The sequence below is a fragment of the Notolabrus celidotus genome, chromosome 8 (assembly GCF_009762535.1).
Source record: "Notolabrus celidotus isolate fNotCel1 chromosome 8, fNotCel1.pri, whole genome shotgun sequence".
In the NCBI taxonomy this organism is placed as follows: Eukaryota; Metazoa; Chordata; class Actinopteri; order Labriformes; family Labridae; genus Notolabrus; species Notolabrus celidotus.
In genome coordinates, this window is record NC_048279.1 from 11,423,029 (window position 1) to 11,439,324 (window position 16,296).

A 16,296-nucleotide genomic window follows, 5' to 3' on the forward strand; every position below is an offset into this window, starting at 1 on the left:
GTATGTGTACATTACATGAGAACGAACATGTCCCATAGCATGTCATATTGATTCTGGTGTGAGTTACGAGTCTCCTGCACGAGCCATAAGAAAAAAAAACATTAGGTGATGCACACCAAATCGCTTAAGAGCTTTATTGACGGCCTCCCCCCTCCGGATGCTCGGTCACAGTTGAGAAGTTGCAGAGTTTTGAACTTGCTTGCTTCGCCAGATCAAGGGGAGTGTGTGCACATGCAGCAGATTTTCTGTGGGAGTGGAGTGTGTGAAATAACGTGAGAGGAAACTAAGAAGCTGTGCCAACTAACACTGTTAAAGGATTCGTAAATGTTGCTGAATTCTTTCCCCTCATCTGGTTAGCTATCACTTTACATCTCCCACTGACAACTTTATTTTCCATTCACGGCTTCTTTACAAGCTCTGCTGCCCTCGTGGCCCCAGTCAGAGTAGAAATGACTCGCCTTGCAGGCAGTGATGTAGCAAACAAAATGATAAGTAAACTATGCTAATGCCAAAACCGGTCGGTGATCATCTGAGGCTAACAGTGCAATTTAAAATAAAATACTCAGCTGAAAAAGGCATTAATCTATGCTTCCTCACCTTAAAAGACACTGTGCTCATTTAGTTTACATCACGTTGAAAGTAATTACTGTGGTGGCCACACGCTATGAATTCATATTATGCAATTTTTGTGAGCCTAAGTAAAGTTCATAGTCACTTGACTAAAAAAAATGCAAGTTTGTTCTCCTTGTACGTTCCAGTGCCTTAAAAGTGACTCTGTTGTAATCTCCAGTGGTTCACTTTACTTTAAAACATTACAAACTGTTAGGAAAACTAAGCTGGTAGAAACAGAATCTTCTTTGAAAGTGCTTTCCGTGATTAGTATTCATAGTCATGGATAAAAACGAGTGTAAGTTAAATTGTTCCCAAGCCACCACAAACTGCTGGCAGCTGTTGCTGTCCCAGGTGACTTGTTTCATCTATAAAGACATGCGAGCCACCGTGTTACACAATAAAAAAAACACAATGTGGGGAATTACACATGCTCGTATCAAGTGAAAACTCACAAGGGTGTTTTAGCTGCAGTTTAAAATTGTACCGGTGTTTAAAAATGCAAATGAAGTGGATTGTAAGCGCGGAAACACTGATACGAAAAGCAACTAGATTCAAGAGACAATGCATGATGAGCTTAGTAATATGCGTAGGTCTTCTACATTTGCCTAAAACTGTTCATATATTTAGTATGTCCATTATACAAAGTATCCTCAACTGTTGAATCCACCAGGCTGTTGAATATCATGCACATCTTTGATGTAATATACATTAAGAGGTTGTATCTTCCAAAAAAAGAATTGCAGAAGTACTGCAGTGCTGCTGTAACTGTATGTTTCCTTGTTTTTGTGATGTTGACTCTGCTGTTGTTCACCAGAAGAACCCTGTGGCAAACGCACACACACTCACAGACACACAGATAGATATAGAGAGCGAAAAAGAGAGGGAGAGACGTACACATACGCAGAAAACATGCAGTCACACACAGTAGCTCAGTGGGGGGAAGGTTTTAATAAACCCACAGTAACGTGGATCTATGGGGGCGTCTCGGGACCGAGCCAGGAAACCGGATGAACGTACCTGCCCTGGGGCACAGAGAGAAACAGCGAGGGTGGGGGTGGGAGTGGAGGGGAGGGGGGATAGTTCGGAGAAGCCACAGGCACATTATGTCTCTCATTGCCCTGACTTTTTTCTCTCTCCTGCCATCAGTCTCTTCACTCGCCCACTCTGTCCGTCTCTGCTCACATCATCATCCTCATGAAAGCAGCCATGCCCACAAAACACTGATGTGTTTGTCAGAGAAAATGCCCAATCACTTTAATAACATTTCATGCCATCTCTGCTTTCACAGAGGACTCAGAGTTTGTCCCTCAGTCGGCTGGATGCAGACTGTAATTTCAGACAAACGCAATGGAAATGCCGAGCGCAGCCAATCAGATTTAATCATCTATGAAGAAATGTAATTTTGGAGGACACCAGGGCAGCGTGGGTTGATATAGGTATTAGTTACTATGCAAAAAGGCGTGTCCATACTCCTCGAATATGAATTTATGAAGCCTGCTTGTGATTTCAATCTGACTAATGTATCAGAACAAACCCATCTGTGCAGCACTGACCCCTGAGGTGAGGGTTTGGGGGGGCTAGAAGGGAAGTAGTGTGAGTGAGCGTGGGCGGCTGGTTTATGATCCCAGAATGATCCAAGGTGGTCAGTGAAATAGCAAAATAATTATTTCACCCATATTTGTAAAGTTTAAAGACAGAACAAAGAAATAAAAACATCTTTCCAGAACAATTTCCATGGGAAAAATTTTATTTATCAATATGCGGTAGTTTCCAAACTGGTGGAACGTTATTTCCATTGTAGCTGGTGCCAATAGGTTACGCTGAGAAGCGGCGAGAAAGTGAGTGGCAAAAAAAATAAAATAATTAAAATAAAATAACAAAACTTGACAGTTATGATTCAAACAAAGGGAAACAAATTCAACAGGTTTTGCTTACACATGCACATTGAAAAATAATACTGTGGCTTTGAACAATAGCAGAAATCAACCTACAGTGCGGCTCATATCATGAGCCAACATCTTTGAGCTAAATTAGGAAAGGAGGGTGAGAGCAACTTTAAAACAAAGGACCGCCTGGGAGATAATGAGTGGTGTAAACCGGATGATTTATTGGCGAGCGCAGAACGGTCACACTCTCATTCGTGGCCTCTTTTTTTCTCCCTCCTTCTCTCCGTCTAGCCCAATAGACTTATTAAAACTGAGAAAAGATTAATCTTTCTGGACCAAAAATGTTTTTGTTACGTCTTATAATGGAGTGGAAGGTGTAGGTAACTCAAAGGCAGTGGAATAACACAGTCTTCATATGCAGAGCTAAGTGCTGTCTCCAACAGGGAAGTGGCCTTATCATTCATAGTTTCAATGACCTATCCGTTTCAAAGCCGAGTGCTGACAAAGCTTCCGTCCCGAACAGTTTCTGAGCAACTCGAATCCTGTTGAATGGCGATGTAAAAACTCTGAACCCCATTTATTCAAACACGTGTGGTAACAAAGACTTTTTGACAATACTGGACGCTGCGAAAAAAGACAGCTCATGTGTCCGTTGCAATATTCAGTTTAACTCTAAAAGAAAAAGAAAATAAAAACATATTGCAAACAGAGACAAAAATGCAAGGATTCATACAAAACACACTTTAAAAAGACAGCTATTTACAAACATCCTCCATTACAAAAATCTAATCTTAAATTTTTCTTATGAGCAGTGTTCAGGTGAAATTACATCTTAAATTGGGCTCTATCCATATATTTACATTTCTCTCTCTTTTTAATTTTTTCTTTCAAAAAAATTGAATAACATTAAGTGGTCACAAGAATGAATAAAAATGACATATGGTTGGTGGTAGTTTGGTAATGACTCCCTTGGCTGGTGTAGGTGAATGGATGCGCACCGATCCGAAACAAAAACATTTGATGTAGATGTGTTTCACAGAGGGCCACTGAGGGCTGCATGCTGAGTTAAAACACAGGACCACAAAAGCAAGAGCAGCTGTTTAGGCTGTTAACTCTGAGGTTAACGACACGCAAAAAGCCACTGGAGTCTTCCCCGAGTCTTCAAGCTGGGCTGCCTTTTAACTCAGCAGTGTGTATCCGAGGATGGCAATAGTATGTGGCAGCGGATGATAGGTGTCTGCCGGTGAGAAAACATCGGCTGGCAGTCTGACCGTTTTACTGGAGATAAACCTGGACTTGTCAGTCTTGGTGTGTTTGCGCATGTGTGTGCACATGTGCGTCAAACATCAGCTCGTGTCTGTGCTGAGGAATAGCTGTCCTTATCTGCTCCCCTCTCCTCTCACACATCATTAACTGGGACTGCGGTGCTCCGTACTTTGGCAACCACACTGTTTGGAGCACCTAGATCCAATCCCAAAACAAGAGTGTTTGTCTGCTCCACCACAGACATATTCACAAACACGCTCACACATACACACAGAGAAAAAGATGCAAATATAAGCACAAATGAGCACTTACACACAGATGCACCAAACATGTGCACGCAGACAGATTTGAACACCATCAGCACCTGAAAGCCAGCTTTGGTGTGCACACCCGCACACACCCAGCTGCTGTAAATCCTGTCTCAGTGCTGCTGCCCTGGGCTGTGTGATAGCTGAGCTGCAGTGTCCTCTTCGCTGGCTGAACACCTTGACTGTGGAATATCCTGCACAGCATTTTTATTCACAGCACAACTGGTAAGAGGATAGAAAAAATTAATGCTAAATTACCACCGCCCAACACCTCACCCATCACCCCCTCTTATCCCCATCAACACCTCAATCTTCCTCTCAGGTTAAAGCCAAGTCACGGGAACATTCTCTCGCTCTCTCTCTCTCCGGCTGGTGAGTGTGGGCACCGAGATGGCACATAGATTAGTCACACGCCGATGAAGGCACGGCTGCGCACTCCACCAATTCATCTACAGATGGCAGCCAATTGGCATCTGACAATACTGTATCCCAGCCGTAGCTCTTGCCATCCAACTTATATTTAGGGCATCCTACCTATGTAGGCCGGCCAATCATCGCCAACCTACGCCCATTTTGCCCAGGCAGCAGGCACCAAACTAACTCACTGTTTGATGCTAACACCGTAGCACCAGAAGCTAGAACAAACAAATATCAACCTGCCTGCTGTCTCAAAAAACAGCTCCCGGAAAGCTCATCAGAGGCACACAACCTTCAATGGGTGCCAAGTGGAGCAGGAAGGGTGTTGTAAGATTTAGGGCTTGTCTGTCTGTCTGTCAGCCTGTCAGTCTATCCGTCCTGTTTTGCAGCTTGCGATACAGTAACTTAGTGTTCTGCCCCTAAGTCAATAAGTCAGCCCAGATACAAAACTAGTCCTGACATGCCCAATCACACACGCATACACACTCACAGAGGGCGCACCCTCAACTACACACACGTAAGTCATAAATACCAGAGTAATGGTAAAGCTCATATCAGACCAGTGGAGAAGGGGGAACTTCAGACACACACAGACACATAGACACCTCGAGATCAACAGTCCAGGTCACGTTCTCAGGAAAAAAATTAGTACAATGGGTGATATGGTTGGTGAAAGATGGAGTAATATTGGTGATCTATTCAACTCTATACATTGTGCACTTGTAGGAAAAGTCTAACAAAATACAACTGCTTTGTGAACTGAATCAGGGTTCGAGGAAATCCTCCATCAAAAATAGTAAGTAAGGCAAACATCAGAGGTGCGAAGGGAGAGGAACACATCATTTCACACACTGTGTCTGATACCTGAGCTATCTGGAGAGTTCCCTGGCCCAGCACAGAGCCCTGACTAACACACACGCACACATGCACACAGACACACACACACACACACACGTTTTATGCTTGCACACAAACTGCAGGCTGAGTGGCATCCAGGGCCTGTGTCTGCCTGCTTCTGGCTAGTGTGCTAGGATGGTGTGTTTAATTGGGTGTAGCACGGACTGTACTCCAGGGAACTGAGATAAGTTATATCCTGCCCGTTAAAGGGGACAGCCAACCAGGAAGCTAGAGTTCCATCTGTTGGTTCGCTCCAGCCCCGCCCCCTCTTTCGGAGCGCATCGAGGAGGTGTAGAAGATGGGAGTTGAGGGAAGGAGGAGGGGGAAGGGGATTGTCAAACAACCCAAACAAACAGAATAAACCTCTCTCAACAGTCAGCTCACAACCCCGCTGGTAACTGGTCAGTGTGTGTCTCTCCAGATTTGTGCAGCAGGTGGTAGAAATAACATGGGCTCGAGGAAGCTTCAAGTCCCATAAAATGCAAAGGAAAGTGTCCTTCCCAAGAACATAAATCAAGCGCTCCTCTCATTCTCTCTCCTGACGGGGTGGCAGGCTGCACGGAGCGTGTCAGACTTTGTAGTAGATATTGGCGGGGCTCTGCGGGGGCATCTCCTGGACTATGTAGACAGGGTGGCCATAGTCGCCGCTCACCTTCTCATAGTGAGGGCAGTAGTTGTTCTCTGTCCGCAGAGGAATGATGATGTCACTGGGCTCCGTGCCAGCCGTGCCCCCTGGGAGCTTGGGATTGGACAGCGTGCTGAGTGACAGTGCCGAGGGACGAGGCTGCGAGTGGGCATTTTTCCTGGCGCGCTTACGCATCTTGATGAGCAGGATGACGAGGAGGAGGATAAGCAGGAGGAAGATGATGCATCCGGTGCCGATGAAGGAGAACACAGCTACTTTGGAGCTAAGGATGCCGTCTGAGTTTGCGGAGGAACCAGACTGGTCCTGATTCACTTGGTCTGGAGAGAAAAAGACAGAGAGAGAGAGAGAGAGGGCTTAGGGAGTGTGCAGAAGAGATTAGGCAAGGTTAGAACGGGGTGAGGATAGGAGAAAAAGAGCTGAGCTTTTTATAAGCCATATTTTTATTTGATATTTGTGAGATTTATCACTTCAGAAGAGATATGAAAAAAGCTACATCAAAAGACGGTTTCATGTGCTCCATAAAGGTGCTTTTTGTTGTATGCAGACGATACGGCATGCGGTGAAACTGTACAGCCCAGCTCTGTTTCAGGTTCACACATCTGGTGGTTATAATAACAGTTCATTTCGCTGCTCTTTGTTCAAATATTGAGAGAGGCTGTAGTCTTGACATTTTGTTAGGTATATTATCTGAGATACTGGATATCACAGATTGTTTTTGAGACAAAGTGGGCGCATCTAAAGAAAACATTCATAACATTAGTGAAGTTCTTCTTTGCTTAATTGTAGAGAGGATTGGCATCCTTCCCCACCCAAATAATTTCCCCGCAGTCCCTTGGAGACTGCAGAACAAACAGAGGGGCTGAAACAGTTACAGTAAGCCACTCCTGACCTGTCATCTGCAAATCTTACTGTTCTGCGCCTAAATCAACTGGGATCACATCTCCGTTTGTTGTTTGCTTTACATGACTAACAGCCCATTGATGTAATCTAATTGAATTAGCTCCATCAAAATAGCCTCCTAATGAAATCCGCAGCCATCACTCAACGCAACAAAGATTCCTGCCCTGATACCATTGAGCCGGGGCAACTTGTATGACATATCAAGGCCATGTTTCTATGGCAAAGGCCAAGTCAGATATGAAAAAAGAATAAGGCGGGCATATCGGAACATCTGATTTTATTTTGTCCTTTTGTCAAGGGGGGGGGGGGGGGGGGTGAGGGAGGGGGAAGGCTGTTACAGAGAGGGAGAGAATGACTGGCTCCTCCAGTAACTGAAATCCGAGAAGAACCAAATCTGTTTTCCATGTATGCATGCAGCTGCTGCCAAAGAGCAGCACTCACCTCCTCCCAGCACCACCACCTCTTTACTGTCCACGACCCCCCCCCCCCCCCCCCCAACAGACACACACACACACACGCGCGCGCACACACACACACACACACACACACACACACACACACACACACACACACACACACACACACGCAAACACAGGCACACACAGGCACACAAAGGCCTCATACCTCCCGAGACTGCCATCCTCACTAATGACTGTGTCTCCGCACTCTGCACTTAACCATTTATTGAGGAGGGGGATAACTGCCCCTTACGTCTTATCACGCCTAAATGACATCACTGAAGGCTACTTCTTCCAGCCTTATCGGTGAAATCAGAGGCGCAAGGAATTTTGTACATTCTGGGCAGAGTGGAGAGCTGGAGGGATGCTGTCAGAAATTTCATTCCTGAAATATCAGCCCCTCAAACCACAATGACACGTCCTTCATTCCACCCTCCACTTCTTCACTTGACATAATCACTGATCTAACAATGGCAGACAGGTAAAGCTGGGGTTTAGGGAAAAAGTGACATTAGGAAATCTTTTTATAGAGCAACTAATGTCAAATAAGCAACTATTAAATGAGGACAGCTTATCACATCGGGACAGGCAGAGCAGCTTGTACTTGGAAGAAGTTAGTGGCAAAGTTGTGGAGTAAGTCAAAAAGTTGAGGAGCCATCCCTCCTGTGGAAAGCAGCAGCTCTTAAAGGTGCTGTGAAAACAGGAAACTGGGAGGGCCCAGAGCATCCACGCAGGCTCGAGTGACTGCTTCAATTATCTCTGCTTTTAATCTTCATCATTTGCAATTCTAATGAAGTTTAAAAAGATATATAATAAAGAGCTGTGTCTTTGAGTCTCCTTGGGTGCAGCACACCATTTATGCTCAGTATGAATGAGGAAAGTGACTCAAGTTGAGCTGCATTAGCTTAAGGTGTGGTTTCTTTATGTTTCAAAGCTGCTTTTTGTTTCTATTATTTTATTATTTGCAACATTGGTTTAACACCTTCTTACTCATGTTGACCCCCAAGAAATCAAAGGAACGCCTGCAGCGTTAAAAATCCATATAAGAGAATGCTTACACAGGGAAACTCAACTGTAATATTTATTTTCTCTTTTCAGGCTAATTGTGATTAATTATTAGACGAACCCTCTAGGCTGTGAATATTCTGTTTTTACTTTTCAAAAACCTTTATTTTACTAAAATATTTGCACTCCAGAGAGTAGAGAGCATTGTGCAAAGAGTCTGAAGCTGCAGTTTGTGTGTGTAATGTAACTCTGTCAATCTGCTCACCAGGGCTTCCTGGCATTGCGGGTCCGATTCGGTCCTGGTCGGACGGACTTGGACTGGACTCTGGTATTGCGTTGTCTTCTGGAGTCTCCGACTCTGCGGGGTTCGCTGCGTTTGGGACTGTGGGAAACAAAAAACAGAGAGAAACTCAGCCTTGGAGAGACACATGTGCTGCATGACAATGAATTGTCCCTCTGAATCTGCAAGGACTATTTTTTATTATCTTTTGATATGTCTTTTATTCACAGAGAAGGTTATCTTTGCATGTGTTGAAAGTGTCTCAGAAGTGGAGATGAAAGCACAGAAAGAGGAAGGACAAGTTAGCGAACGTCTGTGAAACACGCCAGTATCCCTGTCCTGTCGTAAAAAATGAGCTCACATCTACATCGGCAGCTCCTTCAGCAAACACTCAGACAGGCATTTCCAACACTGACACATTCATGGAAGCATGGAGCGCACACACACACACACACACACATGCCTGCACACATATAAACCCACACCTAGGATATTCTTACAATACACTTAGGCATGGCAGAATGAGGGTAAAGTAGTTATATATTAACTTTTTATTGTTTTACATTATTCATCACGTTAAAAGGCCATAATATGCCTTATTTATTGGCCCGGGTTTAACTCTGCCTGAAAGAGGCACACTTCTGAAGAGGAGAGATGAGGAGCACAGGAAGGAGAACAGGGGGAGACAAGGGGTAGAGGAGAGGAGGAGGGGGGAGGCTACATAAGCTCTGAGGGGGATGCAAAGGAAACAGACAGTTTATCTGTCTGTCTGTTGTGATTTCAGCACACGCGCTTTGAAGTCTTTGTGCGGTAAACACTGGTGGGTCCGCGGTGTGGCTTTTATGAGGGCAGGACCGGCAGACAGAAGACAGTTACAAACTATTACCGAAGCCGGTCTGATGGATTCCACAGAACACTATCAGATGCCTCTCCTCTATCTGGCCTTATCTGCATCTGCCCGAAGGCCTGCTCAAGGGGTGTGTGTGAGAAATAGAGAGGAGAGTGTGTGGGGAGGCAATTTACATTTTAGTCCCTCTTCGCCTTCGTGTGGCCGTGCATGACTGTGAATGTGTGTGTGATTCCAAAAAGGACCTGACAGTCTAGCAGACTATTTTTCTATTTCCACCACTGTTTGGCTGAGATTCGAGTAAGGAAAGCATTTTGGTGTTGGATATCTGGAACACATGAAAGATAGAAAAGAGGCAGAAGAGGGAGGAAAACATGGGAGGAGTAAAGACAAAGAGGGCAATAAATTCATGCGCAGCATTTGTCTTTTGGTGTTTGGCAAAAATAAGCGTAGTATTAAGAAATTGATCTCATCTCCTCCTCTATTGTCTCCATGTCCAGACCACCGCATTGCTCCACAATGATTGCAGCAGTAGTGAACTTAGCCGTGAGCTGTTTTGCACCGTCAATAATTGATGAGAAAAGACAGGAGTGAGAAGTGGCAACATTCATGTGTGGCAGGGGATACAAGAGGACACAGTGATCTGATTCACTGTCGTGCATATAGCCCCAACTGTGTGTCACTGAGCATGTGCAGGGAGCGTTCTAATGTTCTGACCCATTTTTCTGTGTGTACTGCTGACATTTCCCTTAGCTATGCAGACAGCAACTACCTCAGAACTGCCAAACCGCCAGAAGGAGGGAGAAGGCGGAGGGGAGAGGAAGAGGAGGAGTGAGAGAAAGAGAGAGGGAGACAATGATCGAGCAAAAGAAGAGGGATAAGAATATGTTGGGAGGTGAAGGGAAAGGAAAGAAGGGGGGGTGCGTGCTAGGCGGTGAGTCAACATATTTTTAATGAGCATTGTGACATGATGTGTTGGAGGGGAAAGAGAGTGCACAGCAGCGATGGATGTAGAAAATATGGTCCCCTCATATTTCCTCGTTCAATCAATTTCACTTCCTCTCTTACTTCATATTTTTCATAAAGACAAAAGACGGAACACGTGGCATTTAAAATACAATAAGATATCGACGTGTCAGAGTGCATCATTTCCCAGAACAGTTGATTCAACATGATTGCGCCTGGGAGTGTCGCCACAAAAATGTAACAGTGAAAGAATGTGCACACATCACACACTGGGGTGAGTCACCCAAAAATATAATCCATAGAGCAAAGAGCAGAGGAGTGCGAGATGGACAGATGGGAAGATCTTGGGGACTTGGCCACAGGAGGTGTTGGCATTCAGCTGCAGAGACGGAGGAAATGTGGTCTAAACACAATAGCAGCTGGGGTCAGAGCAAAGAGGAGCCCAGTGTTTTTTTTGTCCTGCTTGTTAAAACAGCGACTGGTATAGCTGCAGGAAGATTTATAGGGCCGTAAATAATAACTGCTTTCAAGTCTGATTCATCTTTTCAAGTTTTTTTGATTAATAGATTTGGCTTCTGCACGGCAAAAACTCAAGATCTTGCCAAGGGTTCGAGATTGAAGACTTTATTTCAAGATACTACCCAGCAAAAACTAAGCAAGTGTTTTTCATCTTGTTTCGAGTAAAGAAAAGATATCTTATCAGACTTTATCTAAACTGCATTGACCTGACAAGTCTGCAGGTTTTTCCCTCCAGTATAACTTCTTGCTTGTGTTGTACGTCGCTTTGGACAAAAGCGTCTGCTAAATGAAATTGTAGAATTGTAGAAGTCCAGGTAAAAGTCTTATTCAATAAACTACAAGCTAACAATAAGACCTACATTTCTGCTTTACTTGCTAGTTTTCTTGAATTGAGACATATTTCAAGAAACTTGAGAAGCAGATTGAGCTTTTTTTATATACTCATGAAAAGCGATCTAGGTCTTATTTTGAGCTCGTAGTGTCTTGAAATGAGACTTTTACCAAAACGTATTGATCCAATGTGGCTTGTATTGAGTTGAATAAAGAATTGTTTTACTACACATAACATAAAAACACTAACCTGGATTTGAGTTTTTACAGTGTACATGCAATCACAAGGTCAGAATTACTCATAATGAGTAAAAAGTAGCTGCCAGAGCTAAGAGGTAGTATCTTATTTCAGGACACTTAACAAGAGAACCAGAAAATGTTTGGGATTTATCGTTGCTACAGGAGAGGATTTGAGTTTTTGCTTTCTTTAATGCTGATAGATTAATGGATTTTCTGCCCTTTAGTCAATTACTCAAAAAATTATTTTAGCACAATTCTCTGTCATGAATGATGATACACCAACATGGGTGTTTTCATTAGTTGGTTGGGCAACAACGGAAGAGGATGTATCGGGGTCTTTCCTCAAGCAAAATAAGCAGTTCTACACTATAAAATTAAACACCATTAACACACCATTACAACTAGAACTATGTTGCAAGTACATTAAAAAATGCTTCTCTACAATAAGCACTTCCTAGTGTTCTCTGAAATGTGACAGATGAGAACATTTATAGATTAATCCATAAAATAATCAGTTTCAGCAGATGAGTCAATAATGAAAAAGTCATTGTTTGTAACCCTGAGGTCAGCTTCCCTCTGTTTAGTGGGAAAAACAATCATTTAGAATTTGTACACAGCGGTTAAATCAAAGTTCCTGTCGATGCTCTAATTCCTCATGTCCTCTCCTCTTATAGTTACTGGGTTGGATGGACAAATTATGTATCAAAAAATTCCACTCACAGAAATAGAATTAAAAGTAGCGGCAGCTGGGCCGACAGCATCTTTTCTAACAAGGTTTATAGGGCACACTGATTGTGAGTGACAGCTCACTTCGGACCGCTTTTGGAAATGAGCGCACGGCTCTGGCGAAGTTGAGGAACAGCCGGCAGCCACAGAAACAGTGTCAGGCTGAGAGGAACTTTCCTAGAACTTTCCTCGAATAAGACATTTCCTTTCAACTCTCGTTAATGTGAGTTCAGGGATTTCTTTCTCTCATGGTTAATAGTTTTGTGTTTAAGCCTGTTTCGCCTGCATGGATGCAGCTGTGTTGTCATTTGGCGCGGGTGTTGCAATCCTGGGCTGTCGGATGCTCAAATTGACCTACATGGAGAGATAATGCAATGCCTGTCTGTTTGTGAGATGGTTGTGGGTATTTTTCACTGTATCTGCTGAATTTGTTCCGACTCAGACCTTGCTAGCATCAGCAGCTTGTTAGCTTCTATTCTCCCACTGAGTGCCAGGATGCACTGCTGTCATCCAGCAAGCCAGCATTCAAATCTCAGCCCACAAATATGAACACACACTCACACACACACACCCACACACTGAAGATTTCTCAGCTAGTCTCATTTTTATTCTTGACATGTTGATATCCACTCTTAAGCTAGAATCAGATCATAGTGGTGGGCAGATGTTCCTCTCAGATGGCCGTTGGTGTCTTTTTTTCGGTCAAAACAACCACAACAAGGATGGGGGAATGTTTACAGAGTAACACATCTGTGTACTGTACTCTGTCAAATGCAGGATATAGATGTCCACATACGGAGTAAAACTCCATCTAAAAGCGAAAAGCACGATGCAAACCAAATGTTATGTCCACGAATATCTAAACAAAGCTTGCTTGTTTACTTCCAGCATTTTTAGAAGACTTCCCCGGACCACTCACTGACGTCCCAAATTCAAACAACTTTCATTCTGTATAAAACAATCAGGCTTTCAAACAGCTGAGGATTGTCAGAGGCCTTGTTTCCATGTGGAAGTGAAGTCATTACTTATTTGGATGTTCGTTCTTGATGATCTCATGATTTGTGCAAACTGTTTATGTGTGTCAAAAGGTTTATTCAGCACTACTGTAGAAGACTAATAGCGGTTTATATTTGATGGCAAGATATTGAAATATATTGTGATTTTTACCGGATAATCATTTTAGGAACTGATTACACCCAAAGAAAACAGATGAGACAGGCGTGTTTCTAAAGGGAAGACAGATGGTTAAATAAGTACCCGACAAATCACAGAGCTTCACAACATTGAAGCAGAAAAGCTGTAAATCCAAAACTGCAGTTTATGAACATTCCTGTTCTTTGATTCGCAAATTGTCTCACAAAAAACAGAGACATTTAAGCAACAGTTAACTCAGAATGATATCTTACAAAACCCTTGATGGTAGACACTAAATGGTTTGAACTGCTGGTCTGAACGTGATCTTAAAAACATGGACATAGGGGCCTAAGTTTGGCCTAGTGGTTGAGTCGTGCGCCCCATGTACGGAGGCTGGAGTATATATATGAAATCGTCATGCACTACATTTACTTACTAAGAAACCTACACTTTCAGACACAGTAGGTGATGCTAAGTGCTCCGCCATTACATAAGTGAAGAAGAAAAAAACTAGCAGTCGAGTGCAAAACTGGCGTCACCAGTGTGGATATGTATTACTCTTTCAGAGGACAATAACAGAATTGCATCTTGCTTAACTTGTACCGGTAGTATTCTGAGATGAGGTAAAAAGTCATCCAGATATGTAATGCAGTCACTCTATTAATAATATTTAATTTCTCTCAGTGAGAGCTGATCAGACTCCATCCTTCAGCTACGAGACGTAGCTGAAAGCTCTAAAAGAGGACTGTAGGTACACCGTCATTGAGCAGTTTTTGGTCAATCCTTTGTTGCAGCAGGACCAATTCATTCAACTCATCTTCACAAGTTTAACACAGTAAAACATAGTAATATGTATGAACTGCAAATAAATATTTCATGACACACTGTGGGGATTTGTTCTTGTGTGTAATTATTTATCTTTAAGTGTCTTTAAATTGCAGCTGTAGCAGTCTGCCCCATCAGGCATTCTAAAAGGGAATTTTTTATCACGTTTAATGTCGATTTTGATGAAAAATGTAGCCAATTAAAGCAATAAATTGCTCAGTGTATAAACAGTTTGTAGTTAAGTGTTGCTATAACAATTATTTAGTAAGATAGGTAAAAGATCACAGTAGTTTTCTCTGGATGCTCTGTATCTATATTGTCTTACAATCTGTAAAATTAAATAGGCAATCCCACCGCGCATTAAGGATTTTTTCTTTTTTTTAATACCATTTAAATATATTATGTGTATTTTAAATGAATGTTAAGAGGAAAGCTCAGACATGTGACTGCAAGATTTATTACCATATTATTAAGATTATTGACCTCTTTCCCTGTACAGTATTTAAAATGTAAATATATGGGAAAAAAATATAAAATAATATATCTTATCATATTATTAGAAAGCTGAAGGTTTAAGGGTAAATATGAAAGACTGAGTTCTGTTTTTGCAAATTTCATCTTTGTGTTTAGAAATGAATAATTTGCATCCACACATTTTTTTAATGATAGATTAATTTCAATATATCATCAATATTTCACCAAAGCCAAATGTATCATCCATACTACTAAAAATGTCATAGCAGAAAAAAAAAATTGTTACTGGTGGCAAATTCATTTCACAACTTTGCTGTTGTAGAGAACGAGTCCTGTCAGAGGCCGGTGGCGGACAAAGTCACGCTCAGCACACATGGCGATAAATGAGAATGTCACACCAAAGTGAAACATGGCTTTAAGGCAGCAGCCCTTGTATTGTGTTCTACATGTGAGGTGAGCACACATTTACCTTGTCCGACTTTCATGATGACTTTCATGGCTCGGCTCTTACAGACGCCTCCCTCCCGGTTCTCCAGGCCCTCGACCGTACCGTTGGAGGTTGCTGCATGGAGGGGAAGAGGAAGAGTTGGAGGACAAGAAGAGGGAGGAAAGAGAGGAGGAGGAGGAGAGAAGATGACACACTGGTTAATGAGCACGTCCATAACGCACCGAGCTAATCAATATTTACGACAAGCACTGATTAGCTGTTGCAGTGATTAGCCGTTCTCACCCTCAATCAAGCGGCAGCTCCTCTCTACGGTATCTCTCATTAACACAGTAAAGTGAAGTCAAATAAATGGAACAACATCAGAACCTACAGAGAGAAGCTGGGCGCTGAGGTGAAGACAAGGAACATGGTCAGACCTATGTGATTGTATGTGTGTGTGTGTGAGTGTTTTCTGTCGGAGCATAGTTTAGCAGTGAGACATGCCAGCGAAAGTTCCAGCTGCTGCCAAGTCCTGGAGCAGCTTACTCCCTCTGAGCCACATGTGTCATTACTTGCTGGTGGTGCTGATAGCTAAATGCCTCCTTAATGTTTCTGCGTGCAAGTGTGTGTGTGTGTGTCCCTTTATACATTGTGTGTATATCTGCCTCTCTCCATTTGTTTCAAAGTGTGTGTTCTTGTGTGACTTGAGCAAGGAGCTCAGGGTCGAGGGTTGTTTATTTAATGTCACATCCACTTCAAACGCTGTGACACAATTGGCTGTCTATTTTAGAACCCATGATAATGACCTAGGGAGACAGAGTGTGACTCTGACCTTAACACTGAGCAGCTACACACAAGACGAGTCGTGAGTGTGTGTTTGTGTGTGTGGGTGTGCGCCTTGCCTGCCATGCAATGGCAGCTCTAATTTTGGAATTCCCCAAATGATCTCCATCTCCGCTTAGTCTGCTGTTTTAACTTACTCCCTTCCTTCAATATGCTTTTGTTTCTCTTCCTGCACTGCCCGTCTTGGTCTCTCTTTCTCTCTCTCTCTCTGTTTTTTCCCTCACTTCATTTGTTTTTTTATCAGCAGTATCTTACTTTACCCCTCCCCTTCCCTCCCTCTTAACTCAATG

The 16,296-nt window shown here is 43.0% G+C and overlaps 1 protein-coding gene across 2 annotated transcripts in view; it reads right to left on the reverse strand.

Moving 5' to 3' along the window:
- Positions 1 to 2,341: 2,341 nt before the first annotated feature.
- efnb1 (ephrin-B1) overlaps positions 2,342 to 16,296 on the reverse strand; it is a 60,700-nt gene continuing 46,745 nt past the window's right edge. For both annotated transcript variants that reach the window (XM_034690724.1, XM_034690723.1), the window contains 3 exons: positions 15,206 to 15,298; positions 8,661 to 8,777; positions 2,342 to 6,349 (listed from right to left, as the gene is read on the reverse strand). In XM_034690724.1, the coding sequence (XP_034546615.1) occupies positions 5,955 to 6,349; positions 8,661 to 8,777; positions 15,206 to 15,298 (605 nt within the window). In that variant the 3' untranslated portion in view covers positions 2,342 to 5,954. The remainder of the gene's footprint in view (positions 6,350 to 8,660; positions 8,778 to 15,205; positions 15,299 to 16,296) is intronic.